At 43.6% G+C, this 20,891-nt stretch overlaps 1 protein-coding gene across 6 annotated transcripts in view; it reads left to right on the forward strand.

The window, feature by feature from the left end:
• tex2 (testis expressed 2) overlaps positions 1–20,730 on the forward strand; it is a 30,610-nt gene extending 9,880 nt beyond the window's left edge. For 5 of the 6 annotated variants that reach the window (XM_080300906.1, XM_026165057.2, XM_026165058.2 and 2 more), the window contains exons 3-13: positions 6,890–8,630; positions 9,480–9,680; positions 10,599–10,962; positions 11,570–11,865; positions 12,153–12,296; positions 12,424–12,523; positions 14,593–14,713; positions 15,324–15,446; positions 15,744–15,953; positions 16,473–16,593; positions 18,868–20,730. In XM_080300906.1, the coding sequence (XP_080157032.1) occupies positions 6,912–8,630; positions 9,480–9,680; positions 10,599–10,962; positions 11,570–11,865; positions 12,153–12,296; positions 12,424–12,523; positions 14,593–14,713; positions 15,324–15,446; positions 15,744–15,953; positions 16,473–16,593; positions 18,868–19,014 (3,546 nt within the window). In that variant the 5' untranslated portion in view covers positions 6,890–6,911 and the 3' untranslated portion in view covers positions 19,015–20,730. Of the gene's footprint in view, positions 1–3,007; positions 3,310–6,889; positions 8,631–9,479; positions 9,681–10,598; positions 10,963–11,569; positions 11,866–12,152; positions 12,297–12,423; positions 12,524–14,592; positions 14,714–15,323; positions 15,447–15,743; positions 15,954–16,472; positions 16,594–18,867 lie in introns of those variants that run through there. The other variant, XM_026165063.2, reaches the window with a different exon arrangement.
• The last annotated feature ends 161 nt before the right edge of the window (positions 20,731–20,891 follow it).

The following is a 20,891-nucleotide window of genomic DNA, read 5'->3' on the forward strand; positions in this document are numbered from 1 at the left end:
AGATTTTGGTCCATTTTGACATGAGAACATCATATAGTTGCTGCAGATTTGTCGGCTGCACATCCACAATGTGACTCTATTGTTCTGGCCACATCCCAAACAGGGGTGCACATAAGTGGTCTGCAGGTGCGCATTCGCTGTCAAAATAAAAGACGCGCACCAGATAAGAAGTTGCAACGCGCGTTTGCGTCCATATAAAAAGCACTGTTTTTGTCCGCTAGAGTGGGATTTTCACGGCATATTCTGCACCACACCTCTGTGCGTTCATTATTTGTTTGAAGCCAGCTCACCTCCTGCAATCACTTTTCCGAGAATACGCGCTTCTTTTGCGGTTCGGACTCCTTCTGACATTTCTTTGGAGGTGGAGGAAAACCAAAGTAATTGCTTAAAGGAGCTTCTTCTACATCTTTCTACATCTACATCGTTCTAAACAAATGTCTGTCCTCCTCCAGAAAATATTATGGACGCAAACGCGCGTTGCAACTTCTTATCTGGTGCGCGTCTTTTATTTTGACAGCGAATGCGCACCCGCGGACCACTTATGTGCACCCCTGATCCCAAAGGTTGTATTGAGATCTGGTGACTGCTTAAGTTTGAGCTTTGTAGAATCCGAGCTGCTGGAATCAGATCAGAAAATGGATACACTAGAGTCATAAAGGGATGGACATGGTCAGCAACAATACTCAGGGAGGCTTTTGTGTTGATATTTTCTGTGTACGCCATTACACCACCAGCACCCTAAACCATTGATACCAGGTAGAATGGACCAGTGCTTTCATATTATTTGCACCAAATTCTGACCTTGCCATCCAACTATTGCAGCAGAAATTGAGTTTCATCAGACCAGACAATATTTTTCCAATCGTCTTTTTCTCCAATTATGTTGAGCCTGTGTGAACTGCAGCCCTGTTTCCTGTTCTTAGTGGACAGGAGTTGTACCTTGTGTGGTCTTCTGCTGCTATCGCTCATCTGTTTCAAGGTTTAATGTGTGCATTCAGAGATGCCCATCTGCATACCTTGGTTGTAACAAGTGGCTGCTTGAGTTACAGTTTTTTTCCTATCAGACTGAAACCATCTGGTCATTCTCCTCTAAACTCTGACATGATCCACACAGAGAACAGCCACTCGCTGCATACTTTTCTGACCATTCTCTGTAAATCTCTTGGGAAATCCCAGCAGATCAGCTGTTGCTGAAATATTCCAGCCTATATGGCACCACCAATCATACCAGGTGACTTAAATAGCCTTTCTTCCCCATTCTGATGTTTGAACTAAAGCTAAAGGTCTAGACCATGTCTGTATTCTTAAATGTGTTGAGCTGCTGACATGTGGTGGGCTGATTACATATTTGCATCAGCAAACACTTTAACAGAGAGGCTGATGAATGCATATGCAAATAAGAGTTTGGTTAACACATATTTAAAGAATACATTTGAGAAAACTTGCAATGCAAAATACAAAATGTGAAAAACACATTAAAACCCATTTTCTCTCTTTTTTTTCACACACCGAGCCCGAAATAAATTTGCCGTCATTTACTTTACAGATTTACCGAAAGGTTTGTTTGCATATCAAAAATGGATTTATTCCCGGCTGCTGACAATAATTTGGAATTTTTCTGAATAATAAATGCAGATATAATCCCCTCTCTAAAAAAAACTCTAATGTTGACAAATCGAAGCACGAATTCTGAATCTTGCTTCAGCCATTATTCAGATTTCTGTTTTAAAAACCTGTGAAATTAGCATACATTTAAAAGTCTAATTCCTTATTTGCATCCTTAAAAGAGCCATTCGAAACACTTCGAAAAAGAACAAAAAAAAAGTCATGTTCTTGGTAAGTAACCAGCTCACGATAAGCCAACACTGCAGGAACTACAAGACACGATCGCAGATCTTTACAGAGGTGATGTTGATTAATGCCCGCTCAATTGCCAACAAGTCTTATATTTTAAATGACTTGTTCTGTGCAGAGACGCTTGATTTTATGTTTATCTCTGAGACGTGGCAGCGTGAGAATGAAGTCTCACATCTTTTAGAGCTTTGTCCCGCAGACTGTTCGTTTCTCTGTGCACCTCGGATATCTCGACGAGGAGGTGGAACAGCTGTAATTTTTAAAAAAGACATTTTTATGCCAGATGATCTCTTCGAGCTGTTACAATTCTTTCGAGATGATCGTGATAAAAATTGGAAGAGATCAGCCCATGTACGGTATCTTAATTTATCGTCCACCTGGGTCTGCTGCATCTTTTCTGGCAGACTTGCAAGAACTTTTAATTTCCACTATTAAACTGGGCAAGGTCGTCATTGTTGGAGACTTCAACATTCATGCAGAAGACTCATCAAATAGTACAGGAGTTCCTGAGCATCATGGACTCTTTTAATTTTGTTCAGCATGTATCAGGCCCTACTCACACTGCTGGGCATACTCTGGACTTGGTCTTCACTTATGGCATTTCCCTTGACCACGTGAATTTAAATGACCTTGTTTTTAGCGACCATAAGTCAGTCTCTTTTAATGTGTCTGTCAACTCAGAGTCTCTTCCCCAAGGTTTTTTTAGGCACAGGCGCTTTATTGATGACTCTGTTATTTCTAAATTTTCTTCCCTTTTCAGCCTTTCAGTCGGTGGCACCAAGGCTGTGGAACAGTCTACCACCACAACTACGTTTGGCTGACTCTGTGTAAAAAGCAGTTAAAAACTTTATTATTTAAACAGGCCTTCTGTTAATCAACACTTTTGAATTTGCATTATTTATATTGTCTATTTTATTACTTGATGTTTTCTTTATTTTAACCTTTGTGCACAGCGCTTTGTGACTGCCTGTCTACGAAAAAAAAGTTCATGTCATTTAGTAGCGATTTTAAATCTTGTCTTTGTCTGTTGAATATACTATTATACTGCTTAAATCCTTTTTAGTCTCCCATCTGTGCGCTGTAAACGGCCAGTCTGGTGCTGGGGGACGACACCTCCACTGCCTCGCAGAGCTATTTTAAGAACTGCTTGTGTTGCTTCTTCACTGTGAGAGTCAAGTCAGGGACTCCTTGGCTGATAAAAGCGGGCGTAGTCCGGCTTTCGTGTTGGTCTATGATCGTGATGACCTCTCTTCATTTGCGTTCGACTCTTCTGATTTAGGTCACGGTGGGAAATGTTTGGATTCTTTCCCAGCTGACACGCTCTGACTCGCCCTCTGTGCAATATGCTGCATGTAAGCAAACAAAGTCCAGTACAGTTTGCGTAATAGGGCCAGGGTGCCCGTGATGACTGGGACCTGCGTTCTCCTAGGAGCGAGCAGCAGAGTATGAAACAAGGTGGGTCGTGTGTTTACCTGCTCTGAGCTTTTGTGTGACTCGTGTGCTCGGCGACAAAGCCTCCTCGACCTTTGTGTCTTTTTCTGTTTCTCTCCCTCCGCTCGCTTTAGCTGCTCAGACTATTCTCCCCTTTGTCTCGGTTTGCTTGCACCCTACTCATCCAGGCAACTGTGCGCATCACAAGTCCACAGAGTGTGAGTGTGCGTGCACTCGTTAGTGAGTGAGGCCTCTGTGTATCTCGGTTGTTAGTGACAATCAATTGCGCCATCATCCCCCTCCCCCGCCCTGCACCCTGCGTTCATCTCCGATCTCTCTGTCTCACTCGATTTATCTTCCCGCCGTCGCCCTCCCCTTTCAGTCCCTTCGCTGACTCGCTTCTTCTTTTGATGTCCTCTCTGTTCTTCTCTCGCAACCATTTTTCACCCAGTGGGCTCACGTCACTCCTGCACGCCTGCTTTTATTTCTTTTCTTTTCTGTTTGTTTATCTAAAGGTAAAATGTCTTTGCGGAAATGAACTTTGCAGACTTTAGGCGAGGTCACGCCGGGCTGTCCTGAACACCCGCCAGTCACCTTGTTATTTAATTACAGGGATGCACTTAATAGGTTGGGATTAACTAGGAAACAACAACAACTTGGTACTGGCCCTAAAAACCCAGTGTTGACTAAAATTCCCACCTTTCCTTTAGCAGCCCACTTCTCATGTTCCCTTTCTGTGTCTAATAATGGATAGCAGAGAATTTCTGTGGAGTAGATGCACTTTGAATTGAAGCAGGATGTTGGTATTGGACAAGGATGTTTTTGTGTATAATATTGATTAGCAGACTCTACATTACAAAAACATTGCTTTATGTAGAAGTCGTCATTGAACACCTTTTACACGGGCCGCTGTGCCCTGTGCTGACATGCTTGTTGCCCTGTAGCCTGTTCAGCCTCTTATGTCATTATGTTACCTTGCTGCTTTTAACCTCCCTCCCTTTCTCTGAAGTCTCCATAGGGCTGGCTTGAGCTGATTAGAGAGGCCATGCTTGCATTGATTAATTGGATGAGTCTCGTCTCCATGCCAGTCTCCTCTCGTCTCACAGTAGTGGCTAAAACAAACACACGCAAGGCGTTTAATGGCAGTGGAGCTTTGATGACAGGAAGTACCCGAAACTGTGGGTGTGTCAGCAAACACAGTGTTGGTGTGAACCTGAATAGCACTCATCTTAACAGCAAACCTTACGTCTACAGAGGAGAACAGTACCTTAAAAGGTGTAGGTGCGTGCAAGCGTGCTATGTTTTGCATTGATTCAGTGTGCGATTTTTATTTTTTCATTTTTTTGTCTTTTGGCTGCACCTTGCTAAAACCTGACTCTGAGAAAACTTGGAAACGTTGCTCCCTGCTCACCTTGTCAGCCTCCATAATGCTTTAATTCGTCCTTCAGGCTCTGATGACAACAACAACCTCTCCCATCTCCATGACTCTGTCTCCCCACTTAATTTGTCTCCTCTCCATGCTCTCCTCTCACTCTCATCCACTTCCCCTCATCTTTTTCGTCCTCCCTGTTTTCTCTCTCCTCCTGTCTTTAAGTAAATTCTGCTTCAAAAGCTTGTCTCTGAAAGGTCGTCTGCTGCTTCTGCAGACCCCCTGTGGCCTTTCATCTTTCTTCTTTATGTTGCTCTTTTTTTCCGTGTATCTGTCATTTTCTTTTGTTGTTTTTATTCGATCTGCTCTGCCCCTAGCACTTACCATGGCAGAACCAACAGCACACACGCATATACTGAAAATGACACACACAAAACCTATTGTAGCTCAGCCAAGTGAATGGCTGGCTGGGAAAGTCAAACGCTCTGTTATTCCATCCCGGCAAATGCAATCTCTGGAGATACAGTGCCAACCAGAGAGCCCCTAAGGGGCACTGAGGCTTTCTCAGAAATGCAGACAATCACACAAGCTTACTGCTATGTTGTCCCTCTCCCATCCCTCCTTCTTCCATTACAGACCTTTTTTTTTTTTTTTTTTTTATATCAACCAGCTGAAAGCCCCAACACCAAAGAGGCTGCATGGTGTTGTGTGCACAAACAGCATGTTTGCACATATGTGTGCTCTGACTGTTTGATCATGCTAACCAAGGATGAGGAAGAATAAACAAGCACAATAACTCAATAACGACGCGAGGCCTCATTCAGTGAAATCATTGCATGATGAACGACTGCGGTTCCACTGTGTCGACTACACAAAAGACGCCTTGTTTCTGTGATCGCTTCAGCTGAACGGCCCACTTTGTGGTGTCATTATGACCCGTATATTGTTTTGGATTGGTGAGGGAAAGTGGGTTTTGTTTTTTGTTTTTCTTGTCATGTGAATGTTTGTCTTTTTTAAGGTCAAATAAGGTCAACCCTTTATAGAATCTCTTATCTTTAAAACTGGTCTTAAAATGCTGCTGCCTTTGTTTGTATTGGCAACATTCAGGAAGTCATACTGGTATATGTGGATTCTAAATATCACGTTTTAGTTTGCATTTATTGTACTGCAAACTTCAATGTTTAAAAAGAAATCTCATGAAAAGCCGCCCAGAGAGTGAGCTGGCTCGGGGGAGGTTTGAGCTCTTGGAGTGCTCCTTCTTTTGATCCGTTCTCATTTTCACCTCTTTTCAGTATTTAACCCGCTGCATTCTTTCCCCCTTTGGAGGGTGGAGTTAAACACAGCTGAAATGTTGATGGCCCTTCTTCTTGAGACTTGTGAGCTCTGAAGTAACCCATTAATCATGTTGCCATAGTGGGATGAGTGACTGGGTGCTTGTAAGACAGAGCGGGAGAGAGATAGAGGCTTGGCCTGAGAGCAACTCGGTCTTCCGGCTACAACCTTACATAATGAGAGCTAATGGGTTGGGGAACATAGACATACCTGTCCAGTCCACTCACATTAGGGTGAACAGAAAGCTGCAAGGCTGTTCTTTTCTGTCTCAAGTACTGTATGTACAAGGAGTGCATTTAGAGCTCGTGGGGGTCTCTGCAGTTGTCACATGAACTCGAGAACTCTTTCATCAACAGCACCTCGTGCAGGAATGTGTTCAGTCAGTTTAACCGGGTAGACACTTCTTTAGCTTACCATTTATTAGTTGAGGGCAGTTAGCAACCAATAATTTCATGATGCATAGTAAAAATCTTGAAGTGTTTAGCCATTAATGTATTTTGTGCTGCTGGGTAACAAATTTAATAGTTTAATTTATACTTTTATCTACTTGGCTGTCATTCTCTATGGGTGTCAGTTTTCTACTGCTTATCGACTACTTCCAGTAGTTTTCCGCTCAGACCATTTTGTTCAGGCCTGCTCAATTCTGTAATTAAATTGCAATGTAATTTTTTTCCCCCCATTGGTTGATCTCATCTTCCCACCTATCCCCTGGCTACTGCAGAAGTGGCCCTCAGGGTACTTATACGTCTGGTTTGAAATCGCTGATTAAATCGAATTGCCAATTTGTACTACAAACACTACAGCCTCCCTCCCCCCTGCACTGATGCACTATTGCTTCATTGTTTTTTATTAACCACGTGTTCCCACTGTCTCTGTGTTTTGTTTTGTTTTCCCCCCCCCCAGGCCGTGAGCCCTGTGCAGGGTGATGATGAGCAGTCAGGGCGGCAGCAGCAGGGGAAGTGGCCAGCATGCTGCCACTCCGCCCCCTCGTCACACCCCTGGACCCAAGCTGCAGGTCCAGCGTTCCCACTCTCGTGACACCATCACCATACACTTCTCTGCTCTGGGGAAAGAGGAAGACGATGAGGAAGAGGAGCTCTTTGGGATACCCGCTGGATCTGTTAAAGACAAGTCTGTCCTCGATGGTACAGGGGGGCTTCAAGGTCCAGCTTCAGCAGCTGATGACCGGTGCGTTGCTACAGGCTTGGAAGCAAAAGAGGAACTGCTGTTTGAATCTGCTGGTGCAGACACCCCCTCGGGACCTGCTGTTCTCCCAGTTTTATCTACCACCTTATCTGTGCAGCCCTCAGACCCTCAGCCACACACACACTCTCCTGCCTTGACTATTAATCCCACATCCACCCTCTCCTCCAATCCTCCTGCCAGCTCCTCCTGGCCGTCTGAACGGCTCCCGGTCAATCCCTCCCCCGCAAGCTCCAGCTCCTCTTCACCATGCAAGTCTGCAGCACTGTCATCCTCCAAGCCTTTTCTTAGTCTGGTTAGGTCTTTGTCCAATGACGTTGAGTCTCGAGAAACTGTCCCTTCACTTTCCACTGTAGCACCAACCCACGCACGTCATCGACACTTAATGAAGTCTTTTGTTAAGTCTCTGTCCACGGACGCTTCCAAGGCTGACCATTCGGAAGGGCCTCTTCAGCATCAGCAAATACAGCCATCCCATCGGCCTCCACCTCGCAACATGCAACTCTTCAAACAGTTCTCCCAACCCCGTTTATCCTCCAGTCCCGTCATCGTCACTCAAGCAGGTGGAGACTCTAAAACAGCCCCCTCCTCCCCCATCATGTCTCCAGATGGTAGGTCCTTCTTCAAAGTCCAAGAGGTGGAGGCCAAGATAGAGGATACCAAGCGGCGGCTATCGGAAGTGATGTCAGACCCTCTGCAGCTTTTTAGTAAGATAATGGGGGATGAGTCTGGTACGGGGTCTGCTGGAAGTGCTGCTTATCGTGCCAAATCGCTGTCCTCCAGCGCGTCGGAGCTCAGCGGAGTAACAGCGGTAAATGGACACGGAGAAGGTGGCAACAACTACAGCATCAAAGAGGAGGAAGGGGCAGAAGGAGAAGACGAGGAAGAAACCCCCACAGCTAAGGGCCCAGAGTCAGGTTTTTTCTCTTTCCCGTCACTCGCGCCAGCCCTCACCCAGGCCTCATCTTCTGCCCTCCACAAATCTCCCTCTCTCACTCTGGGCCGCTGTTCGATGTCAGCCCTGGTAGCTCGACAGGAAGACGAGGACTTCTGTGAGCTGTACAGCGAAGACTTTGAGTTATGTACTGACACAGAGACACCGGACGGTGATCGTTCTGGGTCCCGGCAACCCCATACTGGTAGCACTGGTTTGTGTAGTGAGCTCGATCCAGAGGACGAGAGAGCCGAAGAGGAGGCCGAGACCTTACCCGTGACTGGTCTCATTATTTTAACACAGTTGGTGTATTGGTATTTGGTGCTTCCTGTGCCACCCTGTGTGTGCTCAGTAGTGCACGGGATAATAGCGGGGTTCGCGTTGGCGTTGCTCGTGCTTTGGCTGTCATCCCCTCAGCCCTCCTCATCAGTGAGCAGAAAAAGGAGGCGAAGGATAGAGCAATGGAATGTGGCCCAGCTGGATATTAAGGAACCAGGGATATTCAAGGTAAAGGCAAAACATGTGACTTCAAAAGTAAACTTGTGATTAGTTTTCCCAAGTGTGGTGCCTATGTTCAGTTTGTCCTTACTCTGAAGAAGACTATATGTTTCTACTCTGTTATTTCAGTTGAATTGCCTTTGTTAACACAGTGCCCTTCGGGAACAAAAAGGTAGGAGTTTGGATGAGAATTCAATCTGTGCAGCCTGTTGGGGAATCACGAGGTTGTGTTGCACTTCTTCTCCAGTGATGGCTCCAGTTTTTCTTTAAGCGAAACATTTTAATGACAGCACCACCGTTTGCTCCTTATTCTCGAGTAACCTCAGAAAATCAGAAGAGAAATCTTTAGTAATTTGACAGAGTTATGCAAGCATGTGTATGTGTGTGTGCCTTAGTGGGTACTAAGCGATTGCACAGGATAGCCTGATGGCTAGAGGCCACAGCTGTTCCAAAAAGAGGAGCTCTGCAGAACATGATACAGGCAGATGAACGACAAGTGTGGGGAAGCGGTCCACCAAGCTTTGTCTTTTTCTTCATACTTGTCTTTCTTTGGGAATACACAAAGTCTCAGATGCCCCACTTTATCTTTTGCTGTGTTGCATAAATTTTAAGCAAGAATGTCTTTTTAAATCAATGGTATGTGATACATAGTGGAGATTCAATAAACTGCGTTTTTTGGCACTTTAATGATGGTTTCATTTTTTATCTCAGGAGGTTACTTAGTTAATTTGAGCAAATTAATTCTCTGGTTTTAAACTGAAAATCTGATGTGTGTATAAAAGACTGTGCAAAAGTCTTGAGAGGTGACTCGAGTTTTACTTCATTGTAGCTGAAAAGTCTTCTGCTTCTCTCTTGCAGGGCTGGATGAATGAGATCCACAGCTATGACCCGGAGACGTACCACGCCACCCTGACCCACTCCGTTTACGTCCGTCTAGAGGGCTCAGTCCTGCGTCTGTCCAAGCCCAACCGGAACATCTCCCGTCGTGCCACACACAATGAGCCTAAACCTGACGTCACTTACATCAGCCAGAAGATCTACGACCTGACTGACAGCAAGGTGCGGTGGCTTAAACAAACCTTTTGGTCATGGAAAGAGAGATTTTTGCTAACACCACTCAAAGACGAGGGGGAAATTAATGTGTTAAGTGTGTGTGCGCGTCTCCTCAGTGTATTACTGTGCTTGATGATAAGCTTAACATTTAGTGACATCGAGCACACGTCCCGTCACATTTGCCTTTGCCCGACTGCATGCTCGCTAATAGGTCATGCTCAGTGACAATCACAGCTTGTGACTCGTAGACTGTGTGTAAACGTAGAGTGAATATCACAGGTCACTGACCTTATATACACAGTTGTGTATCTTGTGTACTAGCGCACTGATTCAACAGTTTTGCATATCTCAAGGCACAGCTGACATTTCTCATGTCAGTGTATCACAGAGCAAAAGGTTTCATCATGTACCCTTAACCTACTCTTCTTCTCTGGTTTCCTAAAGTGCCCTTTCTCAGTTATTATTGTAGATACTTAGTGTGTAGTTTATTCAGACACTCGTACAGGAAAAGCATCCCTGAAGGTCCAATTTCTGCTCATGGTGTTATTGTTTTAATCTGAGATCCAATACCGCTCCAACCCATTACAACCACAGGGATGAATGAAGTGCTGCTGTATGTATTAGAGAATTGTTGGCCTATAGCAAGAACAAAAGCAGAAGTACATGAACCTTTCCAGCCCTGAATGGTGCCAAATCTTGGTTACTTATCAACAGAAAACAGGCATATTCTTACATTTATTGCCACCAGTTGTTTCCACTCATACCCTCAGGTATCAATCTGCCGCATAAAAATGTGAACACTTTTTCTCTTTATCTTCTTTTCTTTATAATCATTCTGTTGCCCTAGAAACACCAATAAAGAAATAAAGAAAGCACTCATGTTCATGAGATTGATTTAGTGAAGTCAGTCTTTATACCCCACAGATATACCTGATGCCTCAGAGCCTGGCTAGGAAGAGAGTTTGGAACAAGAAATACCCCATTTGCATTGAGCTGGCCAAGCAGGATGACTTCATGTCCAAGGCCCAGGGAGAGAGGCCTGAAGCTGGGGAAGAAAAATCGACAGTTCAGAGTGAGAAGGTGGAGAAAACGGACAAGGGTGAGAAGGCAGAAGGATCGGCGTCAGCAGAGGAACCCAAAAAACCAACCTTTGGAGGCGGGGATTTGACTATCTACCTTTTCGGGAGGACGGGTCGGGAAAAGGAAGAGTGGTTCCGTAGATTTCTTCTAGCATCCCGAATGAAATCAGAGGGAAGAGGTGGCAGTCTGCCTAGCATCTGCAAGAATGGTGAGCTTCACACTCTCCCAGATCAAGGTGCAAACACACACACACGTAAAGCATTTGTTATCCATGTTCTTTCTTTCTTTCTTTTTTTTACACATCTGTATTTGCACAGACACGCGCCATTCCTCGATGTCAGAATAGCCGTTCTATTAAGTAGGCAACTGCGCAGCAATCAGATCTGTGCATAAGCCCCAGCTTAGGGACTGCCAATCCCCTCAACTAAGTGAACCGATGAGTGTGGTGGGTCAGCAGGATTACAAGCACAGAGCATCAGCGTATTATAGCATCACTTTCCACAGTGGGATGTAAGCCTGTGCGGAGGAGGCCTTATACAAAGAGAAATGCCAAAATTGTGTGGGTCAGGAGATAAAGGTAGTAAAGGTAGGGCTGGATTACTGGAAAGCAGTGTACAGCATGCTAATTCAGAGTGCTGCAGTCTACTGTGAGAAAGGAATACAAAAATAGCTGACAGCTATCTAAGGCTAATTAAATTTTGAGCATTTATTATTATTGTATACAAATCTGGAATCACTAAAAATGTTCCGTGTTCTAGCATAATTGTGTCAAAACACCCCCTTCACATCCCACATTTCCTTCCTTCCATTTGTAGCCTTCTTACCCTCCCACAGTGGCAGTAGCAGCTTTCAATCTGTCGGAGGCCTGGAGGCTGACAGCAGGAGCAGCAGCCGGGGAAGCCTGGAGGAGCTGTCTCAGTCTCAGTCTCGTCACAGAGAGACCACCGCCGCTCTCTCCTGTGGCTCTACTGCAGGCTTGAAGCAGAAGATGCTGTTGGACTATAATGTCTACATGGCCAAATACGTGAGTCCCCAGGTGCCGCCTAGAAGCCCGACTGCCACTGACAGCGCTAGGAACAGCCCGGATAGCAGCCCCCAGACTACCAAAAAGGTAGGAGACAGATGGATGCATGTCAGGCTGAATAGAAAAAGATTGTCATCCAAAGTGGGCATCTATCAAAAGCCCCCCCTGGGGTCTGCACGTCTAAACCACAATATCAACTAAATCAGTCTGTTGTCACCTGAAGTTACCCCAGAGAGCTCCGAACCACTGGCAACTCAGTGAATCTTACTGAAGGGTTGCTGGGAGCAAACTCAATATATCAAGCTCAAGCTTGATGCAGAAAATGATTATAGATATTCAAAACTGCCATTCATACATGTATGTGTGTCCTTTAGCTGCGTAGGAGTTCAGAGGAGACTGCGGAGCCTGAGGCCTGGGTAAATGCATTTCTGGGAAGGATATTCTGGGACTTCCTGGGAGAGAAATATTGGGCCAATGTAGTCTCCAAAAAGATCCAAATGAAGCTCAGTAAGATCAGGGTGAGTAGTAGTAGTAGCAGTAGCTACAGTTAGTAATATCCAAATGCAAGAAGATTTCCTCAAGAGATAGAGATTTGTCTTTGCGTTGGCTGTATTTGTATCTTTTTCTGTACATGTTGTCTTTTAGCTGCCATATGTTATGAATGAGCTGACTCTGACAGAGCTAGACATGGGCTTCTCCATTCCTAAGATCCTCCGTGCCTCCAAACCTTCAGTGGACCACCAAGGTAGGAAGAAAATTACATTAGGTGTGTTATTTTTTTTTTTACATTTTTGTGGGTGCTTTCAAGATTTCTTATTTTTATCTTACTCGAGCCACTTATTAATTCTGTCTTTTCCCCAACCCGTCTTCTTCACCTTTCATACCATATCTCCATCTTATTCCTCTTCTCGCTAGATTAAGCCATAACCCCCTACCCTCCAACACTCTGTCCTTCTCTCCTCTGGAGTCTAGCCTTTCTGCATGTTTGCTCTATTAAGCCACAGTAATTAAACCTCATGTCTTGGCTCCCCCTCATCCATTACTGAAACACTGACTCACCCAGCCTGCTTTAAGCCTGAGCAAAGGGACTAGTTTGACACAGAAACAGAGCAGAGATGTGTATTAATTCCAGCTGGTTTAAGGCAAAAAAAGAGATTGTTAAAAGCTTCAGTCATTTGGGGTGGGGTTTTTTTTAGTTTTTTTTTTTTAAAATTTGTCATTTCTTAAAATATGATGATTATACACTTGCTAGCCATTTTGTTAGGTATTGTTCAACTGGTCGAATGCGTCATTAGCCAATGACATGGCAGCAACTTAGTACATTTAAGCATGTAGACATGGTCAAGATGACCTGCTGAAGCTAAGGCTATAATTGACATGAGCTCACCGAAATTGGACAACAGAAGAAAAATGTCGAATGCTGAAGACTTCACTGGATTCAAATGGCCTCCACAGTCACCAGAGCTCAAGATCTCTGGAGCACCTTTGAAACCAAAATCTGTGAGAAATGTTTCCAGCACCTTTTCGAATCTGTCTCATGAAGAATTAAGACCCTTCTGAAGGCAAAAGGGGGTCCAACTAGTAAGGTGTACCTCATAAAGTGTCCAGTGAATGTAAATGTCATGAGGAGCCGCCGTGTTAAAATTTTTGTTTATCAATTCCAGATTAAGAACATTCAGTTTTTCTTGATCTTAGGTCTAAAGATTCTTGTTGTTCAGTTGTTGGAGCAGGGTGTCTGCAGAGCTCACAAATGTGTCTGAACCTATACATCCTCAGATATATACTAACAAAGCATCATTAGCCGATGATGAAATGTGCGCTTTCATCCTGCATGAACTGAACACGCTTGTGATTTCTTCTCTTGTGTGATGATGGTAAAATTGAGGGAAAGGCAGCTTCTCAATGCCTTATTTATGGGGAGACATGGCTTGATTGACAATGTTTACACTGTGCTTCGATAACCGCACAATACACACAAACTGATGTTTGTCAGTTGTGCAAAGATGTGAAAATGAGCTAGAGGCTTATAAGAAACAAGTGGGTATAACATTCTTGACGTTAGTGTATGCACAGAACCATTTTAACCATCTTAGCATGCAGACATTTCATAATTAGCTCAGAGGAGAGTCGGGCTGAAGCGTCACTTTTGCAATTGCTTGGTCATGCACATGCTGCACAAATGGAAATTATTAATGTGGAGGCAAATTCACCACACTATATGACAATGAGAGCGATTTAAAGGAATATCTAATGCACGATTGCTGTGATATGTTTCCCGGTTCTACATCTGTCTGTGGTAGAGATGTGTTGGCTCCTTCAAATTTAATGAGAAAATCCAGACGGTCTCTTCCTGCTGTTTGTCTCGTGCTAGACAATGAGACACTGTCTTCCATGATGTGTCTTGCTGCTGTCATGTAGCTTCTCTCTGGCACTGCTGTCACACAGACTGTACGAATCAATGAGCATTTACAGGGAGAGGGAAAGTGAAGAGAAGGGAGGGGGGCAGACAGAGGGGATAATAAACGTCAGTTACCGGCTGCAGACGTTCGCTGTGCAAACAGCAGGGGGATCGTAATCTGAATAATTCTCCTGCCGCCCGCTGAGGAGTGGGACGTGTAAACAGGAAGTAGCTTAATAAAGAACTGCTTCCTGATAGGTGACCTTTTTTTAGGTAGATGAGCACTACAGTTAACCTTGCAACAATTAAACACAAATCATTAGGTTGTTATTGATTTTCCTTATGCTATTGACGAGGATGTCAGCAGGCATGGGTTTGGTATAAAAAACATCATAAGTCTTTGTTTTCTTTCTCAGGTTTGTGGTTTGATCTAGAGGTCTCCTACACGGGCTCTTTCCTCATGACGCTGGAGACCAAGATGAACTTGGCCCGTTTGGGAAAGGAGGGCGAGGGCCTTGGAGAACATGGGAAAGATTGGTGAGGCTTTAAAAGTGCATTTCTTCTTTTATGCAGAATAATGAAGCTGAGTGAAGCTCGGTCTGATTTTATTTTGTTTTTAAGAAGGCTTCCAGATTTTAGAGTCGTCCTCCACAGCTTGTCCTGATTCCTCCGTGTTTGTTTTTCTTCTTATTGTCTCATTCTCAGTGACAGTGCCAAAATAAAATGTGTGAAGGATTCGATTTTCTGCTAAAGAAAACCAGCTCTGAGTCGGATGGTAATCGGGTGCATTTGCATTTTTAGAGCCATATTAGTTGTCACATGCGTTTTTCACAGTTCCTCCCCTTTTGTCGTGTTGCCTTTTCCCTCCTTCTCTTTATATACTAATCCTTCCCGTGGATGCTTACCGCTGTGGACATGTGTACAGTAAACTGGCGAGTTTGGGAATTGGATGCCTACAGTCGCTGTCCCTGAAACAATACATTTTGTTACCCATTTGGGTTATTGGATCTTTTTTTGAGTGAGATCGGTGGAGAAGTAGTTCCTGGGATACATTTAATGGGAATTAATAGTGATTGATAAGGGCTCTTTGCAAAGCCACTGGGGCCTGACTTTGCAACATGAGTGCTTGTTTATGTGTGCGTGACAGGTCAAGGCCACGGACATACTGTCTGGCAGACAGTGACGAGGAATCGTCTAGTGCCGGTTCATCGGACGAGGAGGACCCTCCAGAACTCCTCAGTGACAAACCTGTTCTGCCTGGAGCAGAGGGGTGAGCAAATGTCTCTTTCTAACAACATTAGTGCACCTCCGAATTGAAAATGGAATATTCAGAACCGTACTGAGGTTCTGAAACAGAACATTTTTCCTTTTTCTATCCAACCAGCCACCCACTCAGACATACATATTTGAAAGCTCGCTGATGATTTAATGTAGCACCCGGTCACTTGCACACATAGCCCCTCGATAGTGGGTGCTGAGTAGCAAGAGATGCCGTTATGAATTAATTATGAACCTGACTCACTCCTTGTCTCCCCTCCTCCTCTGTTTCCATCATCGACTTGCGTAGTTATGTGGGAGGCCACAGACCCAGCAAGATCATGCGCTTTGTGGACAAGATAGCCAAGTCGAAGTACTTCCAGAAAGCCACAGAGACGGAGTTCATCAAGAAGAAGATGGAGGAAGTATCCAACACGCCCTTGTTGCTCACCGTAGAGGTGCAAGAGTGCCGCGGGACTCTGGCTGTCAACATCCCACCTCCCCCCACAGACAGGATATGGTATGTTTAGAAGGATGTGGAAAATTGCAGGATGGAGTTGGTATGTCACAATCTATGTGAATGGCTTGAGATTATAGCACTGCACCCTCTGCTGGGCAAAAACAACAACACAAGCAAGTGATGAGAGAATAAAAATGTTTAATCACATCTAAGAAATGAGGGCACAAAGGTGTGTTTTCCATTAAAGATGTGGAACATTGAAGCCTTAAATACACACTGAGTTATGTTTGGCTTAATTAATACGAACTTCTTTATTTGCGCCACTAAATAGGTGCTAAGAAAAATATAATTAAAACAACATATAGAAAAATCTGTTTCTGTTGCATGCTATATATGTTTTGCATGTTTTCCTCCATGTTTTTACCTTTTTTCTCCTTAAATACTGCTAATATGTATTTTTTTTTTTTTTATTGAAATGAAGCAGTCATTTAAGGAAAAACCCATCAATCGACATCTGTTTCATGAAGCTGGTCTGAAAATTCAACACGATTATCACAAACTTCTCTTTTTGGCTGTCAGGTATGGTTTTCGGAGTCCGCCTCACCTGGAGCTCAAAGCACGGCCCAAACTCGGTGAAAGGGAGGTGACGCTGGTGCATGTAACAGAGTGGATTGAGAAGAAACTGGATCAGGAGTTCCAGGTATACACTGGGAGAAACAAGCACCGGTGAAATCTAATCTTAAGTCATAATAAAGTCTACTTATTGTCCATTTGCAAGTTCAATTGTTAAAAACGAGGAATTGCATGGTTTTAAATTTACACTCGCTGGTCACTTCATTTACTATACCCGCTGAACTGTTCATTATTGCAGATATCTAATCAGCCAATCACATGGCAAAACGCAAATACATTAAGACATGTAGGCATGGTTAAGACAACTTGATGAAGTTCAAACTGAGCATCAGAATGGGGAAGGAAGGTGACGTAAGTGACTTTGAATGTGGTATAGTAGTTGATGCCAGACGGGCTGGTCTGAATATTTCAGAAACTGCTGATCTACTGGGATTTCCCCACACAGCCGTCTCTATGGTTTACAGAGAATGGTCAGAAAAGAAAGAAAAATATTCAGTGAGCAGCAGTTGTGTGGATGAAAATGCCTTGCCAATGTAAAAGGTCAGAAGAGAATGGCTAGACTGTTTTAAGGGCAAGAGTACCTCAAATAAGCACTCATTGCACCCAAGATATGCAGAAAGGCATCTCTACATACAGATGGACTACAGCAGCAGAAGACCACCCTGGGTGCCAGTGTGGTCAGATAAGAACAGCAAACTGAGGCTACAATTTGAAAGATTTGACAACAGAAGATTGGAAAATGTTACCTGGTCTGACGATTCTTGATATCTGTTGCAATGATCATTAGAATCAGAATTTGACATGGATCTGTCTTGTGTTGTATTAATGATTCAGGTTTGTGGACTTTGGGCTAGTTCTGGTTCTAGTTGCTGACCACATCCACCCCTTTGTTACCACAGTGGACCCATCTTCTGATGGCCGTTTCCACCATGTTAACGCACCATGCCACAAAGCTCAAATCATCTTAAAACTGTGTTCTTGAACACACAGTGACCATGTTCAAATGGCCTCCAGAGTCACCAGATCTCAGTTTAATAGGGAACCTTTTGGAAATGTTGGAATGGGAGATTCTCATCATTGATGTGCAGACGATAAATCTGAAGCAACTGTGTGATGCTGTGATGTCCATATGGACCAAAGTCTCTGAGGAATGTTTCCAGCACCTTATTGATTCTGTGCCATGAATTAAGTTAGCTCTGAAGGTAAAAACCGGATCCAACTTAGTACTAGCACGGTGTAATGAAGTGGCTGGTGAGTGTTCAGTTTGAATTTGACACTCTGTTTGGAACTGAACAAGGGATTTTAAGTATTTAGCACATCCGAATACACCTTAAACCAGTGGTGTCCAAACCCAGGCCTCGAGGCTCGGTTTCCTGCAGGTTTTAGATGTGTCCTTGATCCATCACAGCTGATTTGAATGGATAAATGACCTCCTCAACATGTCTTGAGGTTCTCCAGAGGCCTGGTAATGAACTAATCATTTGATTCAAGTGTGTAGACCCAGGGTGAGATCTAAAACTTGCAGGACACTGGCCCTCGAGGCCTGGAGTTGGCCTTAAACCAATGTTCTTTATGTAAAATACCTTTGGCCTATTTAGAATTACCACCCATGTGTGCATAGGAGGAACATGTAGATCCAAACAGAAAGTTTTAACCAGTAGGTTTAAATCCAATATGTTGTTAATACATTGTGCTATTTTCAATTGAATATAGTTAAAAAAAAAACTCCAAATCACTGGAATCTGTTTTTACGTTTAACACAGCACCCTAACCTTTTTTGTAAACATGGGTGCATTTAGTGCATGATGTCATATCCTGTGGTATTTATCAACTGATGTTTGAAAGTCTACCATTGGCATGGCCGAGAAGCTCAAAGTTTACTCACCAAGGACAAAGAGCACCTCTGCAAACTACCGCAGCAAATTGTCCCTGTCAGGTTTACCACACATCAACATTTATCTCTGCCTCCTCCTCAGGGGCTGTAATTACGTTTTGGCCCCCTCCACAATGCTTCTAGTAAAATATAGCGCTGCGGTGCACACTGTTGTCATTTGTGAGCAAGTGTTTACATCTGGCTTTCAACAAACGCTGGACTCAGGCTTTATTGGGTTTCAGACATAACAATACAGGGTTGCTTTGTTGCTTTCTTGTTAAAAGAGATAGTTTGAAACTTTATTTTTGTTTTCATTTTGTATGTTTTTGATGACAAAACTAGAATTTATAGGTTCTGTTCCTCTAATAGTCTCTCACAGTGGTTTTCGAGTAAACATGCTTCACTGTCCTCCACCATATTTATTGCTAATCCTTGTTTTTTTTTTTTGTTTTTTTCATCATTTCACAGAAAATATTTGTGATGCCAAACATGGATGATGTGTGGCTACCCATAATGCACTCTGCCATGGATACGCGTTCAAATGCCAACTTGTTTACTGTGACAAATGATGCCTTGAAGGATCCAGAACCCGAATCTGATGTCTCTGACATGTGAAGGCACGCTGCTCGAGGTGTTCAATGACAAGCTTTTTATCGCCATGTCCCCGCCCCGTCTCAGAGATCACAGCTCCAGCAGTGGGCTCGGTCGGCTCCCTGGTATTTTTACCAGTACTCCAGTCCTGCTGTCGCACCGCTCCATGAAGGCTGTGCTTCAAAACGATCTGAAATCTACTCATATCTGGCTATTAAAAGCAAACAGAAGAGAACAGTGACTCACAGACTGCCGATCATTCACACAGTTTTAGTGTGACATCAAATATTATGATTCACTCTGATGAAATTACTTTTTTGGGGGACATGGTTAAAGTGTGTGCGTGTGTGTGTGTGTGTGTGTGTGTGTGTCATGGTGGATTGACAAATAGCCATCCGATCCAACCAGAGGAACCATAATACCTGTGATGTACAGCTGCCCCAAACGTGATAGTTGTACAGTGTAAACCTTTTATGTGACGTTTCTAATTGACTGGTTTATTGTTACTATAACTCTTTGAGAACTCCTGAGGCCACTAAACGAAGATTGTGTATATCTGAGCGAGCAAACACCTGACAGAATATTCCTTTAAATTCGCAGGCGATTTCGCCGAAAACCCCAGCATCTGTGATTACATGTTTCACAGGGATGTCGAGACACATTTATCAACCACTCACACTGCTGCCTGTGCCGGCTGCCTGGCACCTATATGCAAACCAATCAACGGCTCTGCGTCTATAAGACACCGGGCCTGTTTAGAATAAAGGACTGTCATTATGCTTTTTACCTGTGTCATAGGACTTACAGAGGAGTCGTGTGAATTGAAGTACATCTGCAAACGCAGCAGCAAAACATTGCCTAGGTCTATTGAATGTATACATAGGAATGCAGCTCTTTAGCTGTGCAATGGAATAGCTCATTCACTGAAAACGTGCTTCTAAGCAACATGTTTCAAGCGCTCTTTTCGTGTTATGTTCAGAGTCGACAAAAAGTAATAATTTTCTATTTTTTATTGCCAAAGCAATCTTTCAGTGTGGTTTAAAGAAAGAAACCAGAGGGTTGTGTATGAGGTAAACAGAAATTCAGAAGACGGAGAAAAATAATCTGCAGGGAGTGATTTTAATGAGCAGGAGACTGAAACACTTTTAGTTTAAATGGAAACACATAAACTCAGAAATGTGTAGTTTAAAGAGCTGGGACATCCACTCTTGCTGTTTTATTTTAAATCAATAACATACTGGATATTAGCCATATTATTTAATGCTCTCAGCAGACATCCAGCTAATGAATGCTCCGTTTCTGTTGAATTATTTATTGATTTCCTTTTTTTAAATGCTGTCTACTGTTGTACACATTAAAGAAAAACATGACATACACTAGAACTACAGGATCTTTGTAATCTGCCAAGACACCCTGCTTTACAGGTGACTTTTACTTTATATGTCCAGACATGTGTGTTGACAAGTGTATGAGGCAGAAAGTGCCTTTAAAGTAAATTAAACATTCCTCCATAGTGAGCCGCCGTGTTTCTTGCATCAGTTGAGAATAGGAAAAGGGGAAAAAAAAGTCTTTGTGCCATTACTGTGTCTGTTAAGACATGCCCATTTTGGTTTTTCATGTCTCGGTGTTGTTTATTTGCACAAGTGATGACAATATCAAACATTGCTGTTGTGTTCAGTGATGTTGCAGAATGTTACGTTTCTGATCATTGTGGATCAATAAAATCTTTTTGCTCGGAAAGAATACGTATGGATTTGATGTTCTGACAGAAGAGATGAGGAATGAGAAGCCGGAGCCAGATTCTCATCAGAAGACATGCATTTATATGCTGTTTCGCTTCATAAGGTACGCCTGTTCAATCACAAGGCGCCAACTCAGTGAGTTGAGGCGTATCAAGATGA

This window comes from Astatotilapia calliptera, chromosome 4 (genome assembly GCF_964374335.1).
Source record: "Astatotilapia calliptera chromosome 4, fAstCal68.1, whole genome shotgun sequence".
Lineage (NCBI taxonomy): Eukaryota > Metazoa > Chordata > Actinopteri > Cichliformes > Cichlidae > Astatotilapia > Astatotilapia calliptera.